We start from the raw sequence: 20,979 nt of genomic DNA on the forward strand, positions 1-20,979 counted from the left end.
CTCCTCAATGATCCAGTACAACCGTATTGCAGTTTCTAGTAGCAAAAATAATTTTACAGATTCCCATGTGGACGTCGCTGAATTATTGCATGAATCACACACCACATAAAACTTCAGCATTAATATGTTACCAGAAGATTATTTGGGGACCCACACTAAAAAAGAGACGATAATTTCACTTCAATTCTCATTTTCAGAGGCTCAGAAATCCCAGAAAATATCACAGTCATTTGTATATAATTAACTTCTTTACTGGATGATGGAGTACTGAGGCTGTGGACTTGATTTCCATTATAAACACTATTATTATTCCACTAGGTCTGTTCAGGATTAAGACTGAAAGGCTCTGGCTAAAGAATATGGGATGAGTTGCGCTGTCACTTCCACACCACGGCTCTCTTATGAGTAAACTGTGCTCTCCAGCAGTTTCAATTCATCTACTTTCAATCAAATTCACATGTAGATTAAAAAAAAAAAAATAATAATAAATAATAATAATTTAAAAAAATAATGATAATCAAACTTCTTTTCAAAAAAGGTACTAAAAAAACCCTCAAAAACATACACAGGACTGAGAGCACTCACCGTTTGATCCTCTATCAGAATCAAACATTCCTGAGCTACGTCTCGTCTGCCTGCGAGGTGTTGCTAAAATCAAAATTGAAAATATTAATTTTTCACAGAGTCAAATCTGCACCAGAAATGTGTTTTTTTGTCACATTGCTTTTACACTGACTGGGTAGGCAGGACTTTAAAGCTTCTGAAAGCACTCTGTTCACTGAAGTTGTCGTGTTAATGCACTGCATTACATCACTGTTTACATGCACTTCCATGCCAGAACAAGAGTGCATCAGATGTACCTTCTGTTCCATTTGGCAAAGGTGAGGAATCTGACAAGTTGTTCCGTGCACTTCTGGCTCCTGATTTACCTTCACTATTAGGTGTTTTGGATAAAGATGTGTTTGATGGAAGAGTAGATTTCAGAGGAGGTCGCCCACGCTTCGATTTTTGTTTCTCCTCGTCTTTCTTCTCATCCTTCTCACTGTCTTCTTTATTCTGAGGGGGAAAATGAACATTTTATTAAGGTGTAAATTTCTCCTTTTTCCCTATGCATTTATTAGAAAGCCATAGTATGGACTGAATCATCTATTTCTTTTTAAGTAGGGAAAATTTATAGTCTTAAGTATGGTACTACAAGAAACTTATTAACGTAATCTATATTACTTTTGCTTTTTTCTTCTGTTTTCTCTTTGGTCCTCCTTTGTCCACAGGCCAGATAATGCGATCAGCTTTCACCCATTCATCATACCTAAAAGCAAGTCACAACATATTAGATATAGAAAAGGCTGTTTGCAATATGATGCTTAGAAAATTACAGAAAACATTTAGCAATGAGAGGCAGCAAAGTAGAGCCCACATCTACAGACGTATGGAGTATCCAGCATTAGAAATATCAACTAAATTGCTAATAAATTAATAGATTAGGTTTATAGTAACAGTTTCTGAGTTTGCATTAAACTGTCTGAAGGACACCAAGCTCAAAAACAAACTTTATGTTGCCACAAAAAGGAATTTGCTTGATTTACTCAGAAATTCACAGACCTGAAATATCTGAAGTTACATACTTGAAAAGCTTTTGCTTATGCAATCACCATTTTCCAATAAAAGAACAAAACCAAACAATTTCTACAGCTGTACTGAATATAAAACATGGCTGCCAAGAGAAGCATTCAATCATTTCTTTTCAGTAGTTCCTTGCTGCTGGGCTCTCTCCTAACCTCCCTACATGTAACAACCATTCCCTATAATCACAGGGAACAATGAATCCAACAATAGATTCTGTTGCCAAAATCTCAGTTCTCTTCTAATTGCAGACATCCTCACTATTACTGATGCTTCTTTTACACACAAGTCTGATGCTGCTAACACCAGCTGACACAATAGATTATACAGATAGCTCTGCAAGGAGAGAGGACCACTCACTGTAAGCAGGATGGAAACTTGGAAACATACAACTGTATTCTGAGATTTCAATACTACAGCATCGGACCATGAACCAAATTCCCTCCACTGAAAAACGTAACAGTCAGATAATATTACCACATTGATAATTCAATTCCAGCCAAGCCACTGACTATCATCTTCTTTTTTGTCTTAAAAACAAAATCTCTTTTGGAAGTAATAATCATTTTAACAAACCAAGACATGAAAGACGTATTCTCCTCACCTTACATTCCAACCATAGTAATGCACTAAATATAAAACCTCTCCTTCATCAGTCTCAGTGCTTTTAATGCTGGCTTCATAAATTTTCTGAGTCTTTCCACGTCCATATTTTACTTTCACTTTGGTTCCAGTCAGGCAGGGTTCTGTATCCTCCTCATCCTCTTCACCTTCTGATTCTCCTTTGTTCTCAATCTCCTCCCTGCAGTAAAATGTATTTTAAATATCCACTAATTAGTGACAAAGCTTTAACATTTAAATAGCACAGCCAAGCTACTACCAAAGCAAAAAAGACTGCAACAAAACAAGTTCATTTGCTGCATCACGCCCTGCCACTGGAGCCAGACTGAACACAACTCTGCAGGCTTAGGATTTTAATGAAAATTTAGATAACTCAGACAGAGGAATAAATCAAACTCAGTGTTCGGCTTCTAATTAAGACAGAAAAACTAAGTTCAGCTTTTAAAATATAATTGCTTTTGACACACTGCTGTAAATAATAATCTCTTCCTTCTGCATGTTGCTTAACAGCCTAAAATTTATTAACAGCATATGAAAGTTTAGAGTGCAGCGATTCCCTCCAGGATATAAACACCATTCCAATGAAACAAATATTGATTACCATAGTTTTAACCAAGATAAGAAGTGTCTACACAGCTCTTCTGTCTATACCTATGTCTTATTAGCAACATCCAACCTTAAAACACAATATCTAACTATAATTCCAACAATCATAACCTGCTGTTAGGATGAACTTAGAAGAATGTTAAGCTACAAAGAGTCAGCAGCAGAGGCAATCCTGAAAGACTGTAAGTTTACTTTTAATAATACGCATTCACCAGCCTTCAGGGTCAGACGAACTATTCTGCTGTGGCAAACAGAATAAAAATGAAGATGATGAGCACCACCTGCATTACATAAAAGAAAACTGTCTTTGATGCCCTCATCACTTGACATAACTCTGCAACCTCTCACCCACCCACACTGCACCCCCTTTTTACCTACTATGGTCTGTTGAAAGATTTCTCTTTGGGTTGCACAGTGATGATTTCTTTAAAGTTAACTGTGTGTGCTCCCACTCCTCAAACCCCTTTAAAACATGAAACAGCTCTACCAGGCTTTATCCTGTATCAGCTGTGTCCCACACAACTCAGCCACATTGAAAACAAGGCAGGAAGGCCAGCTTAAACAACTAAGATACTGTTCCATACCACAGCCAGGGATAGCGAAGAAGAGGCCTACTCTGGCAACAAGGTAAGACACCTGGTGACAGCTTGCTTCTGACCAAACCCACTTCAACTTGTCAGACTTTGTTTCTGGACAGTGTTTTCCCTTGGAAGATAGTTTCTTTTCTCTACTCCTTCCTCACCCAACCACTCTTCAGTCAGTCTGTTTTTGCCCTTTCTACATCTCACTATCCAGTAGTTTTCAACCTGTCTTCACATTTCATTCAAACTTCCTCTTTTCCTCTCCTTTGCTTTCTTTGCTAAAATTCTGCCTACCAATGATACATTAAAAATACCCATGAAAACATGTACATTCACCAGCTATCACTAACAACAGAGAGGCTGATTTGTATTTTAACTGCCCAGTTGCTCACCATCCATACAACAGCCCTGTCTTACTTGTTGCCTATATAGGAGTGTGATAAAACAAGACCTTGGCAAGACCATCAAGAAGATGGAAATTAAAAATACTGCTTGCCACGTCTACCAAAAAAAGGCAATACCTTAAGGTACAATAAACTCTACAAGCCCAAAATAGCATTTTCCTTTCCCTTTCCAGCTGAGCAAATGAGGTTTCTGATTTTCACACTGTAGAAACCAGTCAGACCTCCAAAGTCTGTGGATAATCTTGCTTGGAACATGCTCTGTGCTGACAAAGATACACTTCTGAGGTGACACAAATTAACGCTTACCTCTCCCTCTGCCTCTCCTCATCTTCATCTGACTCTTTATCAGACTCCTCCTGCTTTTTAATCTTTTTCTCTTTTTGCTTTGGTGTACTTTTCCTCCCTAGTAGAGTTTCATTTTCTTTCTTTTCTGCATTCTCAAGGCTTTCCTCTATATCTTTGTTTTCCTTGTTGTTGTCTTTCAATTTATCTTGTGTTTTATCATCTTCACTATCTTTTTTAGCAGGGGTTGCATCACGGGCAAGCCGTCTTCGTCCCTAGAACAGAAATAAAACCTGATTAAAATCTACTGTCACTTGTTCTCAGTATAGGCCCCCCAAATACACTACGTCTGGATGGAAGAAAAGCTGGAGCTAACACCAAAGAGCAAAATATTCTAAAATCTTAATAGATTAACTTAAGTAGTTTTGTTATCAACAGGAATAAAGAAGAGGAGGTTGGGAGAATTCCAAGATGCCTGTAAGGTCTGCTGTCCCTGACAACAACAGCAATACTGCTGAAGTGCTCATATTGGACTGAGACGTGGCACCTTCCTTTTAGTGCCTCCAGTCCCAGTAGCTACCTGTTGATTTCACAGGATTCATCTGTCAGCTTTAGAAATACTGAATGTTTAAAAGGTATTTTCAGCAGTGGGACAAACTGCTGTTTAGGACTTTCCTAGACTGATTCTTGGGGCTCTAGTACAGGCTTACCGTGTTACTATGAAAGTATCTTTGACAGGGACACTGCATAGTGACATGAACCTTTTAAGTAAATTATGAAGAAATACTGTGCTAAGAATCAACTCTTTCTGTGGTAAAAAAACAGGTCCTCCTTTGATTCTTAAGGCTTCAGCAGTCCCCTGATATGCCTGCTTGACACAAAGCTCCAGGCTCCACATGCAAGTGCAAGTTCTCACCCATAACCAGGACTACCCTGCTGGTTCACAGTGTTCTGCTGTCATACAGCTCTGTAACCACCTCCAAACAGAAACACAACTGATAACCAACACAGGCTTAGCAAACCCTGTGGAAGGTTTACAAAATGAATAATCAAAACACAATTAACAGCTGAACACCAACTCCTGTTCACTGAATGCTGTCCTATAAGAGTGCTAATTCAAATGTACAGTTGCTGCACAAGGGAAAACTCATTATGTAAACTGTTCAGTATACAAAGGGGTTTTAAGTACTAAATAGAATCAGTCTGAACTACTTACCCTCGGGGATCTTAGTTCTATTTCTTCTTTTTCGCTCTCACTGCTGGAATAGTTTTCTTCTGCTTCTTTTTTGACTTCTGTTGGAGGCATTTTTGGCTCCTCTTTCACACTCTCCTCCATTGGTTCCTCGTGTTTCTGTATGTCTTCTACCACTTTTGGTTCATTGTGATGAATGGTCCTAAACTGAATGTTTGCAGAACGGCAGTACTCTTCAAAACCATAAAGATACCTGTATAAAAGAAGTAAGAGTTTCATCTACATTTCAGCTTTTATTTTTCTTTATCCAAGTGCAAAAAACCTATTTTCTTGTTCATAGGGAAGCACAGTAACTTTAGGAAGAAAAAAAAGCAGTTTCTGAAATAAAACAACTCCAAACAAGAAGTCAAGCAGCGAAAAAGACAAGTCAGCACGCACACACAGGTGCTTCCCACAATTTTAACTTCATCCCTCTTCAAATAAGAACTCGTGACAGTGCAGCCTAAGAACATATGCACAGTTTTGCAAACACAGAGTGACAGCAAAGATCAGTCTAGTATCAAAATACGGGCATATAAACAAGTTACCACACGGTAATGAATTGCCAAGCATCAGCTTGTTCTCTGTGAACTGCCTGTGTACACACTCTGATCTAGTTACAGGTGAGGGAAACGTGAAGTAGCAGATCCCTCATGGAATAAATACGCAAACCACAACACGCTATCGTGTGTCCATACAACTTGGTCCACATTAACAGCAACCTAGCACGTATTTACTTCTTTAATGATACATACTCTTCACTGTAAAATACAGACCTTAAACATGTGCCCACTTCTAATGCCACTGAAGACAGTCTGAACATTTTCATCTTCATCAACATGAACATGATTTGAGTCACTAGCCATTCATCCCTATTTAATCAGCCAAATTTCCTTAGGTTCGAGTCAAAGAGAATCTCATTCTTCCCTTTTACTCAAAAAGCCCAATTGTTTCTTGTTCAGACTTTCAGGAGAATAAATAATAAAGATAATCTTTATTTAGAAAACGAGCCCGAAAAGTTTAAGTCCTAAAAGGTTTCCATTTCAAAAGTAAGAACATGACTCAAAAGCAGGTGTTACAATATAGTTTCACACTTTTTTTTTTTAATAACAGTAGCAGTTCTACTACACAACACTGTCACATCCACCATAGCAATATTTGTTAATTATGTGCTAAAGCTATTAATTTACAGAATCCAAACAAAGATGACATTTAAACATGCAGTTTGATATCCTTCTCTATCAACATTTGTGAGGGATTCAGGCAGGGCATTAGGAAGTATTACTTCTCAGAAAGGGTGGTCAGGCACTGGAATGGACTGCCTGGGGAGGTGGTCATTGACCCTGGGGGTGTTCAAGGAATGACTGGATGTTGTGTTGAGGGACATGGTTTAGTGGGAGCTATTGGTAACAGGTGAACGGTTGGACTGGATGATCTTTTAGGTCTTTTCCAACCTTGGTGATTCTATGATTCTATGCTAAACCTGCTCTCTGCATGCAGCATCTACAGACTTGAACAGCATGCAACCAAGATTAATAACCAGGAATTGCAAGCCTGAATTTGCCACAGTATTTTTTAATAACTTTTGTTGTTGTATGCTGAAAGGGTATCATCACACACTGAAAACGAATGTTTCTTGATTAAAAAAAAAGAGAGCAGAATTCTAATGCAGCCCTGAGCACTCCCTCCTTTCCCCCATCAGTTCAATCCCTGGCACTGGAAAGTGCTCAAAATTGCTAATTAACTGAAGAATGTCACCTACTGCTCCATTAAACTACCTAAAATTGCTTGAATATTGTACATGTTATGAACAGCAACAGAAGAAATAAAAAAGCAATGTTTTCATCATTTTACAAGAGAACTTACTTTCTGTAAGCGGTTTTTACATTGTACGAAGCTGCCGAGTTCAATATAGGAATGCCAAGGTCCATATAAATTTGCTTCCAAACAGCACCGCTCTCAATCTTTGGGGGGAGAAAATAAATAAAAGAGAAAGATGTAAGCTTTCGTGTTATGTTAACCAAGAACGTTAAGGAATGACACTTAACACAGACACAAATCACAACCTTTACGGACGATGAGACATATTTAGTTTGGGGGAACACCCGACACTTACATTGTCACACCCACCCTGCTGATATACCAGTCTAAACAGTTTGAAGAGATTAAGGTCCTTGTAGCCCAAGACAGGTGGTTTATTGATAGGAGTACCTAAGGAAAACAAAAATGGAAATGAAATATTATCACACGGAACAGCGAACTGCTTCCTCCTTTCATTCAGCACACACTTGATTACTAAGAGTCTCCTACGTTTTAACATTTCTATTTCATAGCTCAAAGATGTGTCACAAGTCAGTAGTTTCCTACCAACAATCAAGGCTTCATCCTCTTGAACACATCATGAATATCTTGGTGGTTTATTAGCATGCTGGCAGCAGCTGCCTGATAACTATGATTTGTGCAATAATCCCTATCCGATTGGCTGCATCCCACTGTTCCCCCTTTGGAGGCTGAGGGCAGCCAGAATTGCAGCAAGCTGTACAGAGTGCCTGATGAACGCTGGAACACAGCAACACGTGAAGAGATCAACTCCGGGCACTGTGGTCTGAAAGGAATGGGGTGGGGGCTGAATATATGGGGGAGGAATATTCTGACACCATGTACAGCATCAGTCTCATAGCCACTGCAAATGTGAAGAGCTTATGCAACAGTTGTCCAAATAGAGCAGGATGCACCTGCTGACTACCTAAACGCCGCACAAGCCTTTCCAATGGATGTCTTACCCCAGGACATTAAATGCTCCAATTCATTACAGTCTCACTTAATTCTGTAAGGAAAATCTTTTTAAATATGCCATTTTCTTGTTCTTGCTAGTGGACAAGGTAGAATGTTCTTTCTTCAGGTGAGTATCACTGCTACATCTATGCGTGATTAAGACAAGGGGCTGAAGACGGCTCTTCTCTCATTATCTGTTGGTTGAATTTCATCATCCATCAACAGCCACCTCAGACTCCAACCTGAGTCTAACAGCAGCAGAATTCCCAGCCATGGCTGTTACAAGAAAACAGCCAAGAGCTTATTTAACAGTGACTGTTAACACACACACACACACACACACACACACACAAGGTTTTATAAAAGCAAAACAAAAACACCTCAAGGAGGATTTAAGTTTTCTTTGTGCACTGTGCTTCAAAGAACTTGAGGCAGATCTGCCACATGAAAATGGGTAGAAGCGTTTTCCCTTGTCCAGGCTGCTTCCTTGTTCACTGATGTGAGGACATGCTCATAACAACATACACATTAAAAAGCCAGTAGAAAAGTGGACTAAGATTAAAGAACATTCATTTGGCATTACCTCTGTCTTCCATAAACTTATAGAGCTGTTGGAGGAAGTTGTCCCTCTCTTCAGGATCAAGCTCTTCCTCGGGCTGTGAAAACAAATGTGGTCACAATGAAAACAAAGTAATAACACCTTATTTGAACAGAAGCGTAACAGCCAAAACTAAATCCAAACCACTTTCTGCTTGGCCCCACACCCCTAAAGTGGAGAAACATGCCGAAGACAAACTTTCCTCAGGGGGTTACGATGGGTACCGCAAGAGGAGAAAAAGGAAATGCAAAAGAGCATTAAGTGTGATCCTTAAAATGAAAATATTCACTATTTAATGCCTCATTCTAATACCAACAGGGTCTGTTATTTGCAGGACCAAAGCAGTTCACAGGAACACAGGATTTGTTTGTTTGTTTATGAACCTTCCTCACCTGCACTACAGCAAAGGCTGGTGAACAGCGCTGTCTCCAACTCTTCCTATTTTTGATGCTCAAGACATAATTCCTTTTGCGATTAAGCACTGATGCTTTCAGCTCACATTTGGAAACGCTTTTTCAGACACTTCCACAATTCCCTAAACACGCATTTTCCTTACTTTTCTATTGTAAGTTCCTTCATCTTATCTTTAAAACTTAAAAAGACAAACACGAATATTATGGTAAGTAGTCCACACTGTGTAACAACGCATTTTCTTCTTTTAACCATGAAAGTAAAGTAAATCTGGGGGAGGATTTGAGGGAAGGCAAGAGAAAAATCCATGTTGATGTATCTATGTAAATTTCATTCTTAGATTCTAGCAGAGCCCAACAAAATCTTTTCCCCACAGCTCTTTATGCACAACACATTCTTCCTGCCAGCCTGGTAATCATGGGACGGCTGGTAAGGCAGCCTGAACAAGGAAGATTGCAGCTGTCTTGAGAGAAAGACGCAGAGTACGTGTCAAAAATCTTACATTACGTTATTAGAAATAACAGAGAAGTCACACGCAGTTCCAGAAGGAAAGCACTAAGAGTAATTTCAACCTCAGCCTTCTCGGTGTTCTATGAACTTGAAGCTCCAAGGCAGGAAGAGAGGCAGTGAAATGTAAATGTGTATGCTACTGCCTTGTTAACCAGAAAGCAATCTGCCAAGCATCGGTATGAATTTCAGCCCTGTCTGCATCAGTGAATTACATGCTTCAAAGCCTAATAGCGCTCACCTACAATCAGACAGAGATGGGATCTGTCTTCCCATTTTTTTCTTTGGAAATAATTGGAGGAAATTAATGAGAAATCACAACATTTCCTCATGTCGCATATTATAGGGATTATATAAAGAGGAACAGTTATCTATAGAATTACGTCCTTTCAGGTTAGCAAATGAATTATTGCTATAGAAACCACAGCTCTTTTTCCCCTTCTCTTAACAAGCTACATCACCAACTCCACGATCGAGAAATTTCTAACACCTACTGTAATGTTTACTGATTGGAGGCAATACGGCTCTCATTACACCAACCAAATCGATCTGAACGACACTAAGCATTCAGGACTATCTCTGAAGAGCTGCACTCCAACCATTTCTTTTACAAAGGCAGAATGCCAAACCAGAACTGTAGGTCAGAACAGCAGAATGTAGGTTAGAAATAGCACTCTTGCAGACAAAACGTTAACCATTTCACTTACACGCAGCATTTTCACCTGAAGAAAAGCAAGAAGGAAAGAAGAAAGCTTTACGTGCATACACAATGGGGGACATGAAACCTGACTGCAATACTCATCATCTATGTGAGATCTGGAGTCCCACACTCAGTTCTCCCTGTGGACTGTGTATGAGCCAGGCTGGCACCCCGCAATAGGGACAGTCTGTGTCGAGGCTGGCACCCACACCAGGGAAGGCATCAACTCCTTCCGAGAAGTGACCTCAATATGACACATGAAATGCTGATGCCACAACCTGCCATCACCATCAGTGAGTGAATGGAGAGCTACAGTTCCTATCCCTCCAGCCAGCAATGAGGCAACAATGATATCCTCTGAAAACTCCCTTGTATATACACTCATGCCCATTTTCTAGATTGGGAATAAATAAGTTTATTATAGAGAGAATTCTTCAGAATTATCTTTCTTAAGGAGAGTTCTGCCTCTCCATTTCCTTTTCCTTACAGAGACATTGCAAAAAAGAGACAGTACCAAAGGCAAGTTCAAATGAGAAGCAAAGCAATATGAGATTTGTAAGCGCCAGGAGTTCAAAATCAAGACCTTTTTTCCTGTCCATCCGATACCCAGAAGTAGATGCAATGTGACAAAATGCATTTTGTTTCAGGGAGAGCCACCAAATGTCATTTTCAAAACAAGTGAATAAAGCTCCAAAATACCCTTTTTGCCTTTTCATATAAAGAATATCATGAACATTGACAGCAGCAATGAACACAGGGATTCTGTATCATGGGTCTCCCCATTCCACCTCATATTACCTTTCACATAATACTAACAGTACTCTCACATCTTTTCTACAGCTTATTTGGTGGTCGTTACCCTCAAAAAGAAGCAGAACTCAAAGCTTGAGAACTTGCAGAAATCTTCTAACTGGTTTTGCTTCATTTGCTTTCCAGCCTCTTCATGGACCAAGGATCTTCCCCTCTATCTCTAACATGATTTTCACGAAGAACACAGCTCGGTTACCGTGACTCACGGTTTACTCTATAGAACTACATCAAAGCTTCTGTAGATGTTAACCTGAACAGCCGGGCGGGAGCACAGAACAACTGCTTACAGGCATGTGTGTCACACACTCAGTCAACACCCAGCCAAGGTACCAGAGGCAGATCTTGATGTCATTAAGAGACTAACAATACAGCTAACTCATGTGAAAGAAATGCAAGCTAAGAGGAAGAGCAATGCGTACAGGATCCAGAGTTCAGATGAGTGTACGATCAGGTCAAGTTGTCAGGGTTAACGTAAATTTGTTTTCATCATTTTAATGTTTGCTTCTTGATGCTGAATTTCAATTAAGGAAATGCAAAGAATTAAACCTACTACTATAGGTTAGCAACTTTGCAATACGTGAAGATGAGAAGCCTTAAAAAGCTCATCTCTACCAGGAAGAAGCATGAATCCAACCATCCCTGTACACAGGCTGTGGCAGAAATGGATGATTCAGGTAACGTTTTATTTGCTCTGTCAAAGTCACTTAAAAAACCACAAGAGAATCAGGAACTGTTCTGAAGCAGTATGGATGTATTTTAATCTTAATTAGTTGTTTTTTTGGTTTTTTTCTGACCATGTTTTGCATGTTTCATTAGGGCAAGAAATTAAAAGTGGAAGAATAAAGGGTCAGGTTGGGGTCTTCCAAAGATGATGCTAAAGCCAACCATACAGGTAGCATAGAATTCCTTTGAAACTTGGAAAATTCCAACTAAAAGCAAATTCCTTGCTCTTACTGGGATCTTACATTAATGTACCCATTAAGAACAGGTACTGAAAATACACTTCAAAAGGCTGCATGTTGAAATCTCAATTCTTTTGGAATCAGAAAGGTCTACAGGGAGACTGGAAGGACCCATCATTGCCTACGTGTTCCCTTGTAAAACAGTAGGTATTTGGTTATTACATCCTGAGAAGCAAACAGGGATGATTTCTCCCCTTGCAGAACAACTGAATTACAAATAAATACAGCAGTATACATAATTAGGTTCTTAACAAAAATTAGGTGACACAAGAAAAGCTTCTATTTCTCTGCGGAGATACTGGACTTTAGATTCTATTCTCATTCCTTCTATCTGCAGTGCATCCTTTTGACTGCCAAACACACCCTTAAATTACAGCCATCTCATTAGGCCAGGCTGAAAACCAGATAAAAACCAAGAGAAATCTCCAGATTCTTATCTGGAGTCAAACCAAGAGTGTTTGGGGCTTTTTATTATTTCATTTTATAAATCAGGGGTTTTTCTTTCTACATTATCTCCTAATTTTTCTCACCTTTTGCGACACAAGAAACATCTGTTCTGCTATTTAAACCTCACGGTGTGAATCAGAAGTAATCCCAAGTTGTATTACCCACTGCAAGCATTGCCAAAAATCCAACCAGGTGAACACACTGAACAATTCAACCCAATACAACCCCTGTTAAAATCAATGACAAGCAATTTCCACCTTTTCTTCCTTTAGAATCAACTCAGAACCGCACAAGTCAGCTACCAGCAATGAGGATTAGCATCTCACCATCACAGTACTGCTCCCATTCTTCAGAGTATGAAAGACATCACGGAACAACCATGAAAATCCTGAAAACAGTCATTCTAATTGCACTATAAATATTTGATGAAAGGTGGCATAATTAGAAAGACAGCCCGTGTCAAAACAAAGTTACAGATTTTAATCCAGCTGCTGGATAAATTGTAGGGTCTACCATCACAAGCTGTAGCAGGTCCCTGCTCCATTACCATTATAAAAGATCCTACTTCAGAAAAACGGGATCCCCTTCCACCCTCAGAATTAGACTCTTCTGACTGACTTGATACTTTCATTACATATTAAGTAGGTCTGAAGCTGTTTGATTGATTTAAGGAAGGCCTATCACGGCAGGTCAGCAGCAGGCCAAGCCGTGACAGCAAAACTCCTCTGTATTTCAGAAGATGGGACTGAGGGGTGGGGAGGAAAAAGGATAATTTTGTAAACCTCTGTCCCATTTCCAGCAATATAACAACATGCAGGCCCAAAATGAACGGGTCCAATGAAGGTATTCTGGCAGAGGCTATTTTCACCTTGATTATTTAAATGAGAAGCTCCATGATATATCAATGCAAAATCAGAGCAATTCAACATTTGCAGTGAAATAATGGCAAGGCATCATCATACACTCATCAGTTCTCTCTGCAACTGGTATTACTGCCCTTTAAGGGAAAGAAAAAAGAAGACATTAAGGCAAATTCTTTAAATGCTCTTACTGCAGCAACACTCAGCCCACAGTTAAAACAAGTCATATATCCTACCTATATCCGAGCAGTTGAATCAGGAATTGGATTTAATGGGCTAAAATGACAGTTCTGCTCTAATAAGCAAAATCTTCCCTCTGCTACGCAGCTTCAGCATGAAGATGCTCACCTTATTTTTACATCTCTACTTGTGAAATCCATTAATTCCAGTTGACAGCTTTTCATACCGACACATCTGCTTGTCCGTAATCTTTCCTTTCACTTCTTTACATTGGGATTATTCCTTAAGAACAGCCCTATTTCCTTCATAGGAATGCTTTTTTTTTTCCCTCCTTCTTTTTTTTTTTAAGCCACCAAGCTCTCCCTCCCCCTTCTTTGTTTAAAACACACAGCAATTTTCTGCAAAAGCCACGAAAAAAAGCATTAAAAAGGGATCAGAGAAAAGCAATAGATCAATCCTTAATTATTTGTGCCGATATACAACAAATTCAGGCAACATAAATGCAAACAGACTAACACAGACTGCAACAGTTCACACCCTGCAAAATGTGGCCTATTCAGTCCTTTTCACTGCAAACAGAGGAAAAATCCCAAAGGATTTTATATTCCACACACATCTGGCCTTACATTTATCTGATCAGACCATTATTTTCACATAGACATCCACTCTGTTTTCCGGAACAGTAATTAAGCCATAAAATTAACACCTAAAAATAGCTTCTTATTGTCCTTTTAACGTGGAAATCTCCAGCCTGGTTGCATGCTCCACCAGACAGTTCACAGAACAGAAATCTACCGATCTACCTCCAAATCCACGCTCTCAACAAGCACGTTAAATTTACACATTAAAACACAGAGTCCTTACCTATGAGCTGCATTCTTTCAAATGTTAAATGGTTTTATTTCCTTTCTGCCTAACGTGCAAAATGCCTGGACATATTGCAGCCTGACTTCCGAATATTTGTTTTCTTTCTCTCTCTCTCTCACCGCACGGCATCCGCAGTTATACAGCATTACTTACATTTCCTCTTCCACATTAAAAATAAAATAAAATAAAATAAAAAAAAGAAATCAGACATTACATGAAAGGCAAAGAAAGAGACAGCCCATTTCAAAGCATCTGGCAAGCCTCCCCTGGCAGGCAGCCAAGCCTCTGCTAAATCTTCCTCTCTTTTGGAGCATGCTCACTCCACGCCAACACAATGTTGCTGTAGCAACACCGTAGGCAGCCTCCAAGTATGAACAGCCATTCTGTTTGCAGTGTGACAAACCCGCACGCTGCAGGGGAAGTGAAAGGGAAACGATATTTGACCTTCCTCAGGAGACAAACTTTGCTTTATTTTCCTGCGTAAGGAACCAAACGTCGCCAAGGCTGGCGTGAAAATGGTGAGAAACAAAGGGAAAAACACACAGATCCCACCATCAACCCACTCCTCCAACTTTATTCCTGGTTTAGCGCCAGCATTAGAAACAGGTAGCAGGTATAAAAGGAACAATGAGAAACATTTTTGACTACGAGACATTGGCTCATTTCATTAAAAAAATCACTCAAAATAATGCTAAAATTTAGCCATACATTTCAATTGAGTATTAAACTCCCTCCACTTGGTACCATCCCTGACCTGTACAATTAGAGATCAGACAGAAACTGATGCTGTGACTCGCATTCAAAGGTAAGTACTGCACTGCTTGTGGTGTGTCAGGCAGCAAATAGCTCTAACCAGCACTGTGCATTAGCTCCTACTTTGTCAGCCTCGTAATCTTGCTTTAGCAGTTTGTCTTCTCATCAAACTATTATTCACAAAAACAAGCTACTTTCTTACATGAACTACACGGGAAGCCCAAAAGAAAAGCACACAGCTATTTTCACACAATGCTGGATCACTATTTGGCTCAGCATCCATTCACTCATTTCTTTCACCCAGATTCTTCCCATCACTGCCTTGAATTCTTTATTTCTGACTAGGAGCAAAGGGAGGATGCCCAGCTCTGAAAACACACTGAAGTTAAGACAGAGCAGAACTTCATGAAGCAGAATACCTTTAGACACGCACGTTATTCTATTATCTTTGAAGAGTAAATGAAATTGCCCAGACTTACCAGTACTTCTTCATTTTTCTCTTCTCTTTTTATTTCCTCTTCATCGGTTTCTGCAGCAGCTCCATCTTCTTCATCACTGCTAGAGGATTCCATAATCTCACTTATGTCCATCTTCCAGTTCCGAGGGACAACCTTTGTGCTGAGAAACGTGCTTGCTTCCTGAAGCCCTACAGAAGAAAGGGCCCTCTTCATACCTCATCCCAAATATTCAGAATCAGAAAGCATTTCTCAATTTCCTTTTCATAGCCTTATAAATTAACGAAGCAAACTTAAACCAAAATGATAGTAAGTGATGGAGTAGCTCTGTCTACATAGTATATACTTAAAGATAGGTTTTAAAAATCAAGTATCAGAAACTTGAGGAGCTTAGATTTGAGAACATCCATCTGTATTTTTCCCCCAGAGGGTGGTGACGCACTGGAACAGGTTGCCCAAGGAGGCTGTGGATGCCCCATCCCTGCAGGCATTCAAGGCCAGGCTGGATGTGGCTCTGGGCAGCCTGGGCTGCTGGTTGGTGACCCTGCACACAGCAGGGGTTTGGAACTACATGATCATTGTGGTCCTTTTCAACACAGACCATTCTATGATTCTATGGTATTTCCTAGACACGTGCCCTCCTGAACACTACTAAGCCTTATACTTATTTATTTACACAGTATCAAAGACCTTTACTTATCCACATTTTCTGTGCAGCTGTGAAGCTGTTTTGTTTCTGTATGAAAGTGGCAAATAGTGCAGGAAAAACACTTAAAAACAAACAAAAGCTCCAAGCCATCACAGTTCAGGTACCAGGAATTTCTTTGTTCTTTTCAAAAGATCTTCATGCCTTAGATTGTAAAAAAATAAAATGAAATAAACCAAAAAACAAAAACACACCAGTATTTTGTTAAAGAAAGCTGCCTAAGGAGATTCTGTTCCATTCATGTCTGGAACAGAAGTACTCTAATGAATAAGGGAGTGATGGTATGGGGAGAAGCCACATTCATACAATGGGAATACCTCGGATTCTTTTCCTTCAATAAAGAGGAATCAGATTACCCCAAAAGAGGGACGTACTGCAATGAGCCATTCACAGCATTGCAAGAGATGAAAAAGCACCAGAACCTAAGAACTGCTGGTAGAGTTCCTATACTCTGAAATAATTAATATGAACAAAGTACATGGGAAATCTTAAATCAAAACCTCCTCAAACCGTCTTGTATTACGTTAAAACCCCACATGTAAAGAATCTGCTCCACACCTTTAATCAAATAGAAGGACCTCTTGGTGGTTGTTTTTCTCTTGTATATTTGTTTTTCAAGTAAATGTTTGAAAATTTCTCCTTTAAAAATGATGTGTTTTAACTGGGATGATCAACTAAAAGTTGAACATCTACATTAAAGTGAGAAACTGGCCTTCCACAAGCTCAGGAAAAACATGAATACCACAGACACATCATCCATCCATTCAGAAAATCTACCTCTGTAATTATACTCTTCAATCAAGCATAATTTCAGGCTATTGACATCAGCTGTTCTATTAAAGGTTACACTTCCACGTCTGGGTACTTTTCATTTAAAGACAAAACGTGTTCCAACCATAGCATAAAGCAGTGGTTTTAGGAGAGGTAGCTTTATATGCCATTGTTCAATGATATTTCAAAGACTGTACCTCCAAAATCACCTTCTGAATTTGAATAAATTTAAATTGGAATGAAAGAAGGAAACAAAACCAAATAAGCAACACTTCTATTAGTTGCCTTGTCATTAATAGGGCAGTTGTATCCAAAGTTTCTCTAATTTATCACATTTAAAGCTGTTTGCAGAATAGATGGCCAGCAGCATTCACTTCAAACCAATATGCAGCTGTTAATTTGGAAAAGCTAATATTGCTGCTGTATGAAACTGCATTTTCAAAACACCCACAATTTACTCAAATTTACCTTTTTTAGGGGAGGGTTCTGACTTTGGTAAGTTTGGAGCATCGAGTTCTTTAATGTCTTTTCTTGCTACTGAATAACTGGAAAAAAAAAGTTCTGTTATTTTTCTAATACAGTAAAACAGGTATTTGAGTCGTACAAAGAGATTTCTAGTATTTCTTAATTTCAAGCTTCTTTCCAATAAGTAAATATGTAGGCTTTTGTTACCCGAAACGTGTTTCAGTGACCAAATAGACATGCCTGAGTCAACATTATGGGTATTAAACATACAACTTGTGCACTTAGAAAGAAAGTGAGGAAGAAGAGTGCCAGGTGGCCTTAACCATGGATGTTTGTAGTTAGAGTATGCTGAGAGAGATGCACTAGAAGTGCATGAGAAAGAAGACAAATAAGGGGAAACAGCTTAGAAAAACAGACTTGGTATATTTTCAATATACTTTTCCTTAAGAAACACACATCTCTCTCCCCCCAAATCCATTCACCCACTCAGTTTTTTCAAGGGGGGTATGGAGTCAGGAAATAACAGGTTAAAAGGACCTTTTTAATTAACTGTTTAATTAAAATAATTAATTTACATCCACTTTAAAAAAATTTAGAAGTAGATTAAACACTTATTAAACTCTGCTATTTAAACAGCAATGGACATCTCGGGCACACAAGGTAATGGGTCAATCAGGTATGAAAACTACTGCCATTGACACGGATGACAGCTGTAATAGTTACAACATTAAGGATATTTCTTGACACTGAAACACACTTTACAGAACAGGAATGACCAGAAATTAACATCTGGTTGTTTGTTTTTTGAAGTTGCTGACTTCTTTTTCCTCTCTGAGACACCAAAGCCATAGTACAGATACAACACAAAGGGGGAGGGAGGAGGAGCACAAAGAAGAAATCAGTTGGAAATTGAACTACAGAAGACAAAGGTTAAAATAAAAGGGAAGCTGTTACTTACAATTTGGAATCTGCAAAGGATCGGACTAAACACTGGTCCTTTTTCACTGTGACGTCATCGTTACAGCTGGGAGATACAACCTGAAGTTTCAAATAAAACACTCTTTTTTTCAAAGCAGAAAAGAAAATGAAACAGCTTATCTTGAAAAGAATGACAGCAGGAAAATAGCTGCTTCCTTGTTTCTTCCAGTATAATTTGGATTTCTGAGAAAAGGAACATGCTCCTATTGATATTACCAGGGCCAAAAATAACAACTTTCAAGAAACAGTTTATCTCAAGCTATTTACTCTACTTGTCATGTACAAGCTGGAAAAGTTCATTAGTTCGTTTGTAAACTCAAACTACTCCTCTACAGAGCTGACGTTGCAGAGTCCTATTCACGCGCTCAGTTCTTTCTCCTGTTCATAGAAGAACTGCTTACAGCAACTATTTAAAGTGGGGGACAAAAAAGTTACAGCCCTATTTATTTTATATCGAATTCTGATCTGAGGCATTCAGGCTAAGAGATAAATAGGTTTGGGTTTTTTTTTTTCTTTTGAGGTGTAGGTAATATAAAGCAGTACAGATTCCAGCGTATCTTTCTACAACACCATTATCTCCAGATTTCTAAAGAGGTGATATACATTCATCTGCAGTATTTGTATTACCACAAACATGCTTACATTTTATTCCAGACCATAACATGTGGACAAAAACACAATGAATGCAGATAAACTCCTGGATCTACCAGAGGAAGGTGGACCACCCCATTCAGACGAGGCAGAGCAACAAGATGTTACTGCCTCTGAGCTCACAGAGAGCTACTCAGCCACTAAGGAAGGTAATCTCCTACCTGGAACCAGGAGAAGTTCAAATCTGCCATTCATAAAGCAACGTACAGCAGTCAGAAGACAGAGCAACACCACGTTTCACATTTTAAGCTGAGGCACAGCTGGCTAACTCAGAGTCAACTGTGCACCCCACATTAAATGGAATCTGTGAAACTTTGTGAACAAAATCTGTCCATCTGTTCAACGCTCCAAGCAACAATCATATCCTTTTTGAGTGACAGAAGATGCATATTAAGCTTGTCTAACACTACTAGAAAAGCCTGCTCAAGAAAAAAAAACTATTGATGTGTATCTGTAAAACTTTTTTGGGCTTACAGAGGGTCTGCATTTACAATATGAGCAAAGGCACTTGAATTCAGTCAATATTGACTGTTAGAAAAAGTAATAAACAGGATCAAGCAATATAGTCAAATGGAAATAGTATCCAGCCTACTGCTAGATCAACTGGCCATTTCATGTAGATCTATGCATGAGAGAAACTAGTACTTTATAAACCTAAGCCTAAGGGAAAAGGCAATCATTAAACAGCAAAAAATATATATATTCATTGCATACCAACCATTTCACATATAGTTCTGACTGACTTAAGAGCCATTAAAGTTATACACAAATATTCATCGTTTTCTCCTGCTGTTCACGGACATAGTAGAATATCTGGATTTTTAGAGAATGTGGGGAGCACAGCTGGCCTGACTGCGTTCACAACAAGTGTCCAAACTGTCCAATCCAGGAAAACTGTTATAGGAACACTGCAACAAATTGGATTATATTCTTGCCAAAAATCAAACAAACAGTAGCGTGAAATAGAAGATTTTGATACTTTAAACAACTTACCAAAGCTGGATACCAGTCGGCCTTCTCGGAATTACAAGTCACACTCACAACCTTGCCAAGCAATTCATCATTGAGACGCCTTTTATCTTCATCCTCTTCTTCACTACTTTCTTCTTCCTTTTCATCTTCAGTTCTGAATTATTAAAACATACGTTATTTTCAAGTTTTCACTTGAGGTTAACGTTTGAAAGCAAAAATACCTTACAACACCTTTTTTCTTGCTTTTCTGCAAGGACTCAGAAATAAAGTTATAATTTTCAGAAATGAAATTGCTGGATGTACTACCATAATAAATGCACTGACTTAAAAGACTCTAGTAGAAATTCTTCCCAAGTAGTAGCATTCTACCACAGCATCTTGTTGGAACTGGAGATGTGAATCAGCAATTGATTGTGCATTGACATGAAACGCAGGGAAATAATCTCCACCCTTAACATTTCAAAGCACCTTTTTTCCTACATTGTAAAGAAGCTTAAAAAACCTACATTTCCTGACTCGAGTTCATATTATATGAAAGGAGAATAAACAGTCTTAAGGCCTCTACAGGGGACAAAAACAGCAGCAATAAACCATCAAATTCATACTGTTGTTAAAACATGAACACGTCTGCAGGAACTGAACTTCAGTCCATAGTCTGTGTATGCAGCTCACATGATAAACCACTCAGACTGTTACAGCTTTAATTGGACTACAATTTTAGCAAAGGACACTAAGTGAAAGGAACAGAGCACTAAGAAAACTC

At 38.9% G+C, this 20,979-nt stretch overlaps 1 protein-coding gene across 14 annotated transcripts in view; it reads right to left on the reverse strand.

Annotated features, from left to right (window-relative positions):
* The window catches only part of ARID4A (AT-rich interaction domain 4A), a 42,046-nt gene that overhangs the window by 6,451 nt on the left and 14,616 nt on the right, over positions 1 to 20,979 (reverse strand). For 4 of the 14 annotated variants that reach the window (XR_014946189.1, XR_014946188.1, XM_085547845.1 and 1 more), the window contains exons 8-20: positions 20,238 to 20,370; positions 18,574 to 18,653; positions 17,619 to 17,695; positions 15,698 to 15,864; positions 8,707 to 8,779; positions 7,465 to 7,559; positions 7,215 to 7,312; positions 5,334 to 5,562; positions 4,142 to 4,392; positions 2,228 to 2,425; positions 1,225 to 1,309; positions 861 to 1,056; positions 586 to 648 (exon numbers count right to left, since the gene is read on the reverse strand). Coding sequence is in view for 12 of the 14 variants with exons in the window: in XM_085547845.1 (XP_085403971.1) it covers positions 586 to 648; positions 861 to 1,056; positions 1,225 to 1,309; positions 2,228 to 2,425; positions 4,142 to 4,392; positions 5,334 to 5,562; positions 7,215 to 7,312; positions 7,465 to 7,559; positions 8,707 to 8,779; positions 15,698 to 15,864; positions 17,619 to 17,695; positions 18,574 to 18,653; positions 20,238 to 20,370 (1,745 nt within the window). In the remaining 2 variants the exon portion in view is untranslated. Of the gene's footprint in view, positions 1 to 585; positions 649 to 860; positions 1,057 to 1,224; positions 1,310 to 2,227; positions 2,426 to 4,141; positions 4,393 to 5,333; positions 5,563 to 6,124; positions 6,239 to 7,214; positions 7,313 to 7,464; positions 7,560 to 8,706; positions 8,780 to 14,462; positions 14,626 to 15,697; positions 15,865 to 17,618; positions 17,696 to 18,573; positions 18,654 to 20,237; positions 20,371 to 20,979 lie in introns of those variants that run through there. The other 10 variants (XM_085547847.1, XM_015865724.3, XM_085547848.1 and 7 more) reach the window with 7 other exon arrangements.

This window comes from Coturnix japonica, chromosome 5 (genome assembly GCF_054131305.1).
Source record: "Coturnix japonica strain WE chromosome 5, WE-NBRP24, whole genome shotgun sequence".
Lineage (NCBI taxonomy): Eukaryota > Metazoa > Chordata > Aves > Galliformes > Phasianidae > Coturnix > Coturnix japonica.